At 47.3% G+C, this 12,639-nt stretch overlaps 1 protein-coding gene across 2 annotated transcripts in view; it reads right to left on the bottom strand.

Moving 5' to 3' along the window:
• PIN1 (peptidylprolyl cis/trans isomerase, NIMA-interacting 1) overlaps positions 1 to 12,639 on the bottom strand; it is a 37,958-nt gene continuing 25,319 nt past the window's right edge. For both annotated transcript variants that reach the window (XM_080990686.1, XM_080990687.1), the window contains exons 3-4: positions 9,176 to 9,283; positions 1 to 1,530 (exon numbers count right to left, since the gene is read on the bottom strand). In XM_080990686.1, coding sequence (XP_080846812.1) covers positions 1,421 to 1,530; positions 9,176 to 9,283 — 218 coding nt within the window. In that variant the 3' untranslated portion in view covers positions 1 to 1,420. The remainder of the gene's footprint in view (positions 1,531 to 9,175; positions 9,284 to 12,639) is intronic.

The raw sequence follows: 12,639 nt of genomic DNA, 5'->3' as shown, positions 1-12,639 counted from the left end.
TGATGTTGAACAGGTGAGGGTTTTTTTTTATTCTTCTTGCATAAGAGAACTCGAACACACTCTCTCTATACAGCTATATACACACACAAAGCTTGCTTGCATCAGACCAAAAGTGAGGAAATTGGTAGGAACCTTACTGATCTTAGTAAACAGAAAGCAACGTAGCATAACTGAAAGGGTGACTTTACAGTATTCTTAAACCACAAATGAATCATGACCTGCCTCTTTGAAAAAAAGGAAAAGGGGGGGAAAACCTGGAAGTCTATGTCTAACGGTCTTCCTTTGGGATGGCATTTCAACAGCAAGAACTGCACACAGGAATGGTTAACATACAATTAATTGTAATATCATTTTACACAGGTATAAATTTGGGGAGGGGGAAGAGCTGAATGGGAAGGGCATCAATGGCTAAAGTCTTTGCTTGTCCTTAAAAGGCATCTTCAAGTTTTAAGTCAACATGAAAACATACTGGAAGCCAACATGACAGGTTCAAAGCTGGGCCTCCAGATCCAGAGCCCTGGGCATGCTCAGACACCTGCTCCAAATCCCCCCCCCCCCAAGCAGTTCTCTTCCATGCACTTCCATGAAGGGGGCAATGCCACCTGCACATCCCTTTGCACACATGGAAAATTCCCCCTCTATGGAAGTAAATGGAGAAGCCCGGTGGGCTCCATGCATGGATTATCATAGCTCAGTTAGGGCACTGTATAAATTATTTGAATTCACAATTCAAAGGGAATCTGCCAGGCCATACTGCAGAATAATGGCTTTCATTACGGATCCAAGAGCAATTTAGCAATGATTGGTCAACTGGAAAACTCAATGCCCTGAATTCCAAGCGAGAGAAGAGGATAGGGGTGGGGTGGGGGAGGAGGCATTACGTTTTAACCTAAACAAGGGCAGACACTAGTGGAATATATTTTCTTTCTATCTAAAACACCAAGAGCTAAGTTTTGCCACCATCAGTGGAGCCCTGTAATAAATAACTCTATTACAAGTTGGATGTGGAGAGAAAGCGTTGAAGTATGACCCTGCAGCACAGGCGCGTCTCCTGAACAGGAGAAATCGTCAATATCAGACTCAAGTGGCTGTGGGTTTATTTATTTATTTCCTTTAAAACATCCTCCTCACTGTGCCTATGAAAGATGCTGCTGTCTCTTAGTTTCAAATGCATTTTCTGCCTCGGCTAACCATGCATCTCTACAGGTGGGGAAAGACATTGCATTGAGGTGCCAAAGGAGGCACTGAGATATGAAAACAAGGGGTGTGTTTTTCCATATATAAAATAAAAAAACAAATGAAAAGCTAGATATGGAGTTTGTTCAGGGATAGAGAGCGCACAGAGGGGTTGGAATAAAGGTTCTCTTGTTCCTTTTCCCCGCCACCCTTTCCTTTCCAAGTGTGTCGCGCCAAGGCACTTTCACTCTGTACGCAGGATGATATGGATCCCTGAATCTGTGAATACTGGTCCGCTCATCTCGCCAGGCCTCAGCGCAAACGAGGCATCTTCAAAGGGTTTCTGCATTTGACCTGTCAGATGGAAAAGAGATTTCAATTAAACACTAGAAGAGGACAAAAGACATCAGATCAAGTGTTACCTTGAAACAAGACGCAAGAACACATATAAGGGATAGTAATTTTGTCATTGTTGGCTCCTCAAGAGACCAGAACAAGGTAAGAAAATAAAGCAGACAAGCAATTACATGAGCTCAAGTATTTGGGTGGCCAATGTGTGCCAGTGACCACAGGTCCCTAGTCTAGGATTTGGATGTGACCTTTGCTCTGATCTTATGAACGAGCCTGAAAGTTTGGGGACAATCTAAAAGATCTTCATCAGGGCTAACATAAAATAATTAATTCTTCATTATTGGATACATATGCATGTTCTCTCTCTTGGCAAGTCTCCAGCTTGCCATGTCTCTGATACTAGGCACACAAACACACACTCCACTCTGCAAAAACGGTCCAACGTTTGAGTTGTACCAAATTGACATGGTGGGTGATCCATAAATGCACACACACTGAACAGGCCAGCCTTAAATGAGCTCACCGGCAAAAAAGGGGGGGAAGTATAGTGCTATGTGCATCCTCAGCCAAGACTCAAATATCTGAGAGATATGAGCAAACACCTTCTAAATCAAGCACTCCAAGTCATTTAAAACTAGTCCCGAGTTGCTCCTGTCCTCCTTTATTTGCACCTCCTTTGCTACCCAATCTCTCCTTGTTACTCACAGTCAGGATGGTCCACAAAGAGAGCAAAATGAGGGGGAGATAATGGGTCAGGATGGAGTGCACCAAATGGGATGGCAGGTGGGGGCGTCTATGTTTGAATGCTCTCCCTGCATAAAAACTTGCCAATGAACAAGGCTTCCTACAAGTAGAAAACTAGTACATCAGGTAAGAAGCTTCTAATCTTATCTTCTTCCTGTTGTGCCAATTAGCTGCAGAGGTGTGGTTTTTTGTTTTTGTTTTAATAGGAGAGGATCTTAAAAACTGATTTACCCCCTCCCCTTCCACAGTTTATCCTACCACCTCATTCAGCAACATTTATATATAAAAATCAACCATTTGATTTATTACCAGCCCTTCACCATAATGTCCCAGGAGGGTCGCAACCATATAAAACATTACTAACAGTTGGAAACAAACTGCAATCACAAGAACAGGGTGGGACTCAAAAATACTTCTCTCAAGCATCGAAGGAAAGGGTAAAGAGGTGAGTCATCAACATATGACAAAACCTGGACAATTAAGGTGCCAGATGTACCTCTTGTAGGCCATGCCTCCCCCCCCCTCCTCCCTCTCACACACCCCTGCGTTGTGCAACAAGCCCTCTAGACAAAGGACTCTTTGCACAAGGTTGACTCAAACTGCTAGGTTGCAACAGCAGCCTGGAAGAGGGTGCCCCTCTGCTGTAAAGATGGAGCATTTGAGTCAGAATGCCACTCTGCACAAGTGCCCTTGGAAACTGGATGCCCTGGACGTAGCCATGACAGCTGTTCAATGGATTCCAGGGAGAAATGATCTTACTTGAGATCCTCCTGCTTGCCCAGACCCCCATTGGTCCCCATTTGACAGCAGAAAAAAGGAAGGAGGGCCAAGACTGGTCCCAGGATAGTCGCAGGACTAACCATTCCCTCAAATGGCTCTTGCTCTGTGCTTCCACCTTCCTTGACAACTGCTCCTCCCTGTCCAATTTCTTTTGTAGGCCTCTCTGTGAACAGCCCCAGATCAGGCACCAGGCCTGCTTTTTGGACCCAACTTCTGCAAATGCTGCCCTGCAACAACCCAGATGCCACGGGGTTCATTTTACAGCAACAGCTCAAGAAATGCTTGGGTAAGAAAGCCAGCTCCCAAGCTGATGCAGCATCTTCTGCATCCAATTTAAGGCGGTCCAGAAGTCTGTGGCTCCCAGCTCAAAACAATGAGGCTTTTAACTACAGAAAAGGGCACCGCTCACAGCAGACTTGCATGCCCAGAGTCAAGAAGAAGGAGAGGACAGGGAGGAGGGTGTTCTGTTGCCTGATCTCAGCACTGACAGCCTTCACGAACACTTGCTGTTTTGAGATGCCCAACGTGACAGGGATCAGGTCAGAAAAGGCCAAGTAAATCTCATGTAAGTTTACGACCCTTGTAAGTCCACTGCAGAAGGAATGAGATGGGCACAGAAAGCTTAATGACCATCTGACAGATGAATCTTTGAAGGGCTTTTTTCTTGTTTGTCCTTTTTTTTTTTTTTTTTGAGATGGAAGACATTTGGGTGATATACTAATGTCTTTGCAGGCTCTGCACAGGGCCATGCATTGCGGACGCATCACGCCTCTGAGGTGGCTGGGTGCAATTTATATATTTTACTTTAGGCTTTAAATCCACAGCCTTTTCTTCCAGCTGCAGCTCCGAACTTCCTCTTCCAGGATTAGTCATTACAACTTCGGCCCATTGTCTTCCACAAGTGTCATTCATGAGAGGGCTGGGGTGGTGTGGGGAGAGAGAGACAGCAATCTATCCAAGACTCTAAAAATCAGAGGTACATAGTGCATGGGTATTTAAAAATGGGTACACAGGATGGGCCACCTCCAAAAAGGTGATCCCACCCCCGAAACAGTAATATAGAGCAGGTGGACAGAAGAAAGATAGGGATTATTTATTGCACTTTTATACTGCCTTTTCTTCCAAGGAGCTCAAGGTTCATGGTTCTCCCCCTCCTCATTTAATACCCACAACAGCCCTGTGAGGTGAGTTAGGCTGAGAGCCAGTGACTGGCCCAAGGCTACCAGGTGAGCGGAGATTTGAACCCTGGTCTCCAAGATCACAGCCCAACACTGTAAGCAGTAACCACACCCAGGAAGCCCTCAACAACACAATAGAAAGAGGACCCACAGAGCTAAGATGAAATTTCACACAATAAAAATCCAACATTTGCAGGGGTGGGTTGGGGATAGATGGGGCCTAGGATATCACAAGAGTTGGGTTAATGCAGTTAGAAGATGTTTTACCAGCAAAAGGCTTATGGAAAAGCTATGGTGCCAGGCTGGGGTCTCAGACTGCTGGTGGCACTGAGAAATGAAGTAGCATAGCCAGAGGATGCAACGGAATTGTCAGGAAGAAGTGGTGCTCCTCCAACAGGTGGGGAGGGTGGAGCCCAAGTGCAAGACATGGGGGATCATGGTTGGCTGGCAAGGAGGTGATCCTTAGAATGCTTCCAGGGTGCTGCATATCCATGGACAAACAAGTCTGGTGTGTGGGTGTGGGTGTGAGAGAGAGATTCCTTTTGCCTCCAAGAATGCACATTCCTCTGCCCCATTCCAACCCTTCCCCAACTTGATCTTTTTAAAAGCCAATTTCACTCTCAAGCCAAGAAATCTTCATTTCAGAATGAGGAAAAACAGGTTTAGCCTCCCAGCCTGGGCTTCAATAAAGCCAAAAGAGGAAACGTCAATTACCTGGAATATTTTTTGAAGAAGATAAATTGGAATGCTTGAGCCGTTCCATCTCTAAACGTAACCAGAATTCATAGCTCTCATAAATTACGGTTTGCAGCCCCCCAAAATGAATAAGGAGAAGGAGACTGGCAGTGTTGCCTGGGAAGAGCAGACCAGCTGCTTGTGCCATTAGTGCCACCCAGTGGACAAAAGGGACTCCAGCAGCTTTGCTGCATATCTAAAAGCATCTCCCTCTGTAAGTCACCCAGGATTATGCCTGAGCTGACAGTTCCTAAATGAGACCAAACAACCCGTCACCAGCAGCCCAAGATTAATGGCTGTTTCATTACTTCCCAATCCATAATGTGCCAATATTAGTAACCATCCTTTTTTCTTTTTCTTTTTAAAAAAACAGGAAATATTTGACTGAGGAAGAAATTCTTGCCATTTGTCGTCAAAACAGCGCCCTGCATGGAAATGAAGATGAAGAGCACATAAAGCAGTGTCTCCATGCAAATCAAGACTTCGGATTCCTGACAATAAGTTTTGGCTAGATAAAGTTAGCAGTGCCTTGGCTAGCAGCTAAACAAACACAAACCAATGCTAGACAGGCAAGGCAGAAAAGAAGTTGTTGAGCTTTTTAGACAAAAATCACAAAAAATGCTGTTTTTTAGCAACGTGGGCTGCCATACATCCAGATTTTCCAAGGCATTTTTCAACCCTATTAGGGATTATGGCATTGGGAGATGCCCACAAGAGCTTTGGCTATATAAATGCATCCTGGGTGAAGCCAGGGGCTCCCCCCACCCCACCCCTATTCAAAGATGGACTCCTTTCCATGGCCACCAAAGTCTTGGAGCTGGGCATTTTTCTTTCAACTTTGTCAAAAGCCAGAGAACGCTTCCCCCACTTCATCAAAGTTACAGTTCCCAAAATGGGGCTGAGAGAGTCTGAAACAGCCTCTTGGCCTTGGAGTGCTTCCACAAATGAGACTGGCAACACACAGGGCCAGAGGGACCTCATAACTTGCCACCCGTCTCCCATCAGGCTCCCGACAGAAATCCACCCTCCCGCTCTGAGGTCACTTGGTTACTTGCTGTGGAGATGCTTTTACACCCTGCTGTGCTCCTGAAAAGCTACCACTGGGAGAATGCCAAGGTCTACTGACTCACTGTTCTGAAATCAGTGGGGGTCCTGGACCCCTTGGAAAATCTGCTGAAATCTGGGGACTCACTCCCCAGAATAATGCACAGAAGCACAAAACAAATTTCATACTATTTTATTGTGTTGGTGGTTCAGTTGCCCCTTGAGGACAAGCAACCCTACGGACAGGCTCGTCTTGCTCACTGAGACTCTCAGAGCCTTATCTTTCAAGTTTAAAAAGTAGCAGGACAGTTTCAAGATACAAACTCAAAAGCACCATAGATAGATAGATGAGGTCCACTGTCTACATCACTTTTCAATAGTGTTGCTCTTTAATCCTAAATCCCTCTCACTTGTCCAGTGTAATCCAATGTCATTCCCCACCCAATATCCAGAAACTGTGCCAATGCAAGAACAGAAAATGGCACCAGTCACAACACCCATTTTTTAAAGCCAATTTCAGGCCTTTAAGCCTGCAAGCATGACTTCAGAAGCTCAGGCTGCAACAGAACTGGCAAACTGGAGGGCTCCGGCATTCAGGATTGGTCTCTCCTCCTCCCCATCATGAGCAGAAGCAGAACGTACCATTTACAAGAAGCAAACGTCTATGCACCCGCTTCCCTTGCTCCTGGCGCATACATGAAGATGCAGGTGCTGAAGGGGCAACTCTTGCTCTACCTGGCCCTGTACGTCCCATTGCCTGCTCCCTGTGGTCCTTTCTCATGGAAGATGCTGCAGGTTGTGGGGGTGGGGGAGGGACGTCCCCATAGAAACAACGTACCCTCTTCCTGAGCTACAGCCCCTTTTAGTGTGAAGCCTAAGGGGACTGGAGGCACATTGATGGTTAAGAGACCTGTGGGGCTCTTTGGAGGGCTCCAGGGGGTGGGGGAGGCATCAGGGGAATTAAAAAAACAGCCAGTCTTCCTGCTCCAGTGAATTAAAGTGCCTTTTGTCAGCACCACGGGATACAATCCATGGCATACTCAGGTCTGAAAATAAGTAATATTACAAGTGAAAGACAGGAGAGCTGTGCAAGGCATTGAAGATCTACCTCTGAGCAACAGAAGCTGCCCAGTCACCTCTGAGCACTACTTCGTTTCCCCCAAGCTTCTTTTGGCAAACTTGAAGAATTTGGGGAAATAGCAGAAGCAGCCCACGGAGGATATCTCATTTCTTCAGTTTCAGGATGAAACTGCAGAAATGCAGGACCCAGCAGCCTTAGACCACATGCCTAGGGGCAAAGTTAGATAGCCCATAGTATCCCTTCCAGCTCTATGATGCTGGGCCAAAGGCAGATGATCAATGAAATGTATAACACAGCAGGGGGGTGCGATACAGAGGAGGAACAACCTCCACGTGGCAAAATCGTTAAAGAGCAGGTATCCTTTAATACAAAACACACAGCGGAAGCCTGCTGAAGGAAAGAAGCCATGCCTCAGCTGGTGTGATGCTGTAGACAGAAAGCTTAATCATATGGAACAAAGTAGAGAAAGGCCTTAAATTGTAACAGATGGGAAAGACCAGTCAATTCCCTATGATCCTTTGGGGAGCAAGAGGGCAGACGATGAAGTGCTCAGCCTACAATGCCCTGGAACACCACAATAATAGCAAAAGAACTTCTGTGAGCGGCTTGTTTGAGGCCAGAGACCCCAGTTCACTTAACCAGGATCCTTCTCTTCCGAAACTGCTCCAAATTCCTTTCAAGAGCACAGCAACACAGCATGACCACAACACAGTCCAGATAAGAGACTTGGAGCAGCATGCGCACACAGCACCACCGTGCCCTCTCTGTGCATTTCTCTTTGTTATAGTCACAGCAAGTCAAGCACAGGCAAGAGGAGGATGTAAACAGCCTCACTGTGTCCAAGGTTGGCTTCCAGCAGGCAGGCAGAGCTAACTACTCTGAGGACACTCAAGCCAAAGAGAGTGGCAGCATTTACCCCAAGGTAAGGGGGAACCCTTAGTAAGTCAGACTGGAGAGCCTAAGAAGGCAAGGCCAGCCATGGCGCAGGGCAACCACAGCAGTGGAAAAACAGACAGGGAGTGGGAAGCTATGGGTCAAGGTGTGGCTTTTAAAATGTGCCCCCAGCATTACAACTTCAGAACAATTGGAAGGGGCAGTATATCATTGTCCCCCAGTAATTTTAAGAACAACTTGAGAGACTTCTGCCATGTGCTTTTGTGTGGGGGCAGCACACGAGGGTCGGAATTACTCTCACTTAGGAATTACTTTCACTTGTATTCCATGGCAATGGATGTATTCGTCTGTTGTAGGAAAAATATAAAATCCCCCTGTATGCTTGTTTGAAAGAAGTCCCATCAAACCCAAGTAGGCCAGCATAGGATTGGGAATTCTAATCTAAGTTGACAGTTGACAGTTGAAAGAGGGCAATCTTTATTCCAGATGAGTTAATCCAGAACACTTTTGTCTCTGCTCATCATCAGCTCTGCACAACACCTGTATGCAGTCCCTGCCATGGGCATGTGGCCCTCAACAACAGCAGCCCTGAAGGATATAAGAGAGTTGCGGCTGGTGCTGAGGAAAGTCTCTCCCTGTCAGCGTGCCAGGACTCTCAGGACACCCAGAACTGAGGCTGCCTCCTCCACGGTGGCTGAGGACAAGAGAATGGAGAGGGGCCCTCACATTTCATACGGGGGGGGGGGGGAAGCAGGCCTTTCTCTCTACAGTGCTATTATCAAGGCCACATCAATTGTGCTGGGGAACCTGCTTCCTAATGCACCATCTGTCCAGCAAGGTCTGCACTGTTATTAGCCAAGGCGGCTGAGGCTCAGCACAGAGCTATTTTCAATCAGTGTGTGCCTCTTCAAACCGGAGAGCCAATAACCCAGTGCTTGCGTACAACATGAGTGATTTGAAGCACCATCACTGACTTCATGATTCACTGTATTCCAAGGCATCCAGCTCCATTTCTTGTAAGGTGTGTGCAGAAAGAAACCTCTCATCAGAGAGGGGCAGGCTTGCAGTCCTCCTTTTAACACCTCCCTCTGCTTGGGGAGTGGTATTTATCATTTGTTGACTGATTAAGTTTTATAGTAGTATCTCAGGGCAGTTCACACAATGCACCATGTGAAACCCTTGCTCTACTCACCCCTTCCAAAAGCACCCAGGTCTCCTCCTGCCTTGGCTGAGCTGCAGTCACTGAATTGTGATGCTAAGGATTCAAAGTCTTCCCCAGATTTAATCTTCTGGATGTAGCCTGTGGATAAGAGAGCAATTTGAGACTAAGGCAAGGCAACAGAGTCATGAAAGCTCCCACCTGCTGTCCAAAAGGGGTAAAGCCCAGAGAAGTGGTTTACGATCTCAGTGTGTATTACAACAGTGTTAGTGTACAAGGTTCCTGTGTCCAGTTAATAACGGTACAATTTAACTATATCATCATCATCATTTAATGTATATCCAAAAGGACCCCAGGGCAGCAACTGATCAAGTTCTGAGTTCTGACAATTTGTTGTTTTTAAAGTTTGCACATAGTTTACACGTAAGCACAAATTGTCTTGTCCTGATGACATCCCTAGTTTGTGTTGATTTGCTTTTGTCTTTCCACCCAATGGTGTTCAACCTTTGTTAGCAGATATGACGAAGATACAAAAGCGAGACTGAAAGAGCTACTTCAGGCATGCCCAAAGGCTTCATTCCACCCTTGGAGATGCTCCCTCCTTTTGAACAGCAGAGACACATACCTGTTTCACTGTATGTTTCAGAAGCAATCCACTGTGCAAATGGCAAAACTTCTCAAGAAACTCGGCTTTTCTTGGGAGCACAAAAGCAATGGTGCAGGGGGGTTTGGATACTGGCTTCTGCATTTTTCTAAGTATACCTTGATGATGATGATGATATTTATACCCCGCCCATCTGGCTGGGCTTCCCCAGCCACTCTGGGCTGCTTACAGCACATAAAAAATTGTAAAACATTAGACCATAAATCAGTTTTTTTAACCACATTAAAATTACTACACTGTCACTGTGTTAGCTGTAGAAACCTGGTTCACATTTGTATCCTTCTGCTCCTTCAAGGAGCTCAGGACAGTGCACAAGGTTATTCTCACAGCAAGCCTGTGGAGTTGGATTATAGCCTGAGAGAGGGTAACTGGCCCATGGTCACCCAAAGAGTAGGGATTTGAAGGGCTTTTGTAGGGATTTTGAGGCAGACCCCAAAATGGTGCCAGGGAAGAAGGGATGAGGGAAGATCTATATCAGGAACCAGGGGGAAGGAAGAACAACATTCAGATCTGCTGCCCTGGTGGATCCTGCTGCCTGAGGCAGTAGCCTCACCTTGCCTCATGGGTGGCCCAGCCCTGGGGATTTGAACACAGATTTCCCAGCTTCAAGCCCAACACTCCAACCAGTGCACTACACTGCCTCTACATAGACTTAGGACTGCAATCCTATACACCAGCCTTCTTCGACCTGGTTGGTGTTCTGGACTTCTGCTCCTAACTTCACCCACCAGAGCAGCTGTACTCCAACATCTGGAGGGCACCAAGCTAGGGAAGACCACACTGATTGGCAGTTGCTCTCCAAAGGTTGAATCTGGGACCTCTGCCATGCACAGGATGTGCTCTGCCACTGCACATCTATGCAATGTGTGGCTAAGAGGAGCCATGAGCAGAACACAGGAAACAGATTCCGCAGGGGCTCTGTGCCTGGATAGAACCACCCAGCTGCGGGACTGAGAGGAACAGATCCAAGCCACCTCCATGTGAGGAGCTCCTGGGGTGAGGGTAGCGCTCACTGGGGCTGATGAAACATCCTAGTGCAGGACACTCAGTTGGCAAAGTCTGCTATACAGTTAGCTGGCAGGAAGCCCCACTGAACTTAAGGGGACTGGCTTTCGTGTAGAGATGCCCAGGATTGTGCTGTAGAAGATTCCTTTCAGAAACAGGGAAATCACTATAGCAAAACAGCTGTAGCCCTGCTCACTCTTGCCAGCCTTTTATAAACCACAGACAGGGCTAGCTACAAAAGTGGACAGAACTGTGTTTTATCATCTGCCCAACATTGTATGCAATCCTCAAAAGGGGAATCACAGCACAGGAGGATCAGAACACCACGGGGCCTCCAATTTCTCCCCCCAGGCCATCTAAAAATTTCACCCTGCTGCTTGTGACCTGCAAGGGAGTTGAGATGATGTTACTAGAGCATAAGCTGTAGAAATGGAATAATATGCAGAAGACTGAAAATACAAAACATGCTACTGTCCCAAAAGATGAACGGAGGTTTCTGAGTTGGATTTTACAACCATCTATTCTAGAAGTGGGGTCTGGAATCACTCCCTGTTTGCTTTCCTACAGTGAAAACTGTTTATGTAGATCAGCAGCACCTGCGTAGAAGCCAAATGCCTCTGTGATATTTTGGGTTGACTAAAAACAGGCATTTTGAAGGCGGGAGAGGGGAGACACTTAGTAGCTATATGCCAATTCAGGCAGCTCACGTGAGCAAGGACTGAGGAGCCACCTGCTTCTTCACTGCAGCAAATTTGAATTACATGTTGGATAGATTTTTCACACAAGAGAAGCTTAAGAGAGAACCAGATTAACCCAGCCAGGGCAGAGCCAGGTCCCTGGGTTTGATTCCCCTTTGCACCAAGCTGCAGAGGGCCTGGGGCTGGCAGGCTACTCTGGTGCAGCCTGCCATGGGTTGCAGAAATTATGAGTGTTTCACCCAGAGCCATCCATGCCCCAAGCTCTCCTGAGATGACCTTCAGTTCTAACTTGTGACCTGTCCTCGGTTCCTGCATTGAAGGGGGGTGGACTAGACGACTCTCGGGGTCCCATCTCTACTGTTCTACAATTCCAGGATTCTGGACATCTTCAGCTCCAGCGCTGGCCTCGCCCGCAGCTTCCTTAAAGCAGAAGGCAGAATGGGAAGGGCAGAAGAAGCAAGAGTCCCTGGGGAATGATCAGAAGTGTGTCTTCCTCCCTTGCCTCCCTGTTCTCCCATTAGCCTTTACCCAGCGTCAGCCCAAGACATTTGGACACCTGAGTTGAACCACCAAATGGCACCCTCTTCCTGCCAGGGAAAAAGGGGTGAATGAAGATCTTATCAGAAACAAGCAAGGAAGAAGATCTACATCGGAAATGGGGGAGCAGGGGTGTCAAATCAACATTACCCATTGGTCAAAGTAAAAATCAAAGGCAGCCATGGGGAGAAAAGAGGCCCACTGAGAATCATGCCAGGCAACTGCAGGGCCCTGGAGACCTCCCAGGGCAGCCCCGGCCATTTCCTCCCTAGGGGTGGAAGGAGACCAGAGCCTCTTACTCAGCTAGAGACAGCTGTGGAGAAGACATTGCACAGCAGCCTCTGGGCAAATCCGACGCACTGCTGGTCTCCACCCACCCCTAGGGCTGGGGGGGGGGGCTGCCAAGGAGGCAGCAGACCAAGCCTCCAAGGATGTGCCACAGCCATGGCTGCCACCTCAGAAACAGTAGCAGCAGTGGGCAATGTATTCCTTGGAGGCCGAATCTGCTGCCCCTGTGGATCCTGCCACCTGAGGCAGTTGCCTCACCTTGCCTCACCTAGCCCTGCCTTGACCAAGATACTGGATGAATTTTC

The sequence above is a fragment of the Podarcis pityusensis genome (genome assembly GCF_964106645.2).
Source record: "Podarcis pityusensis genome assembly, chromosome: 2".
Taxonomy (NCBI): Eukaryota; Metazoa; Chordata; class Lepidosauria; order Squamata; family Lacertidae; genus Podarcis; species Podarcis pityusensis.
This window is presented reverse-complemented; position numbering and strand designations above follow the sequence as displayed.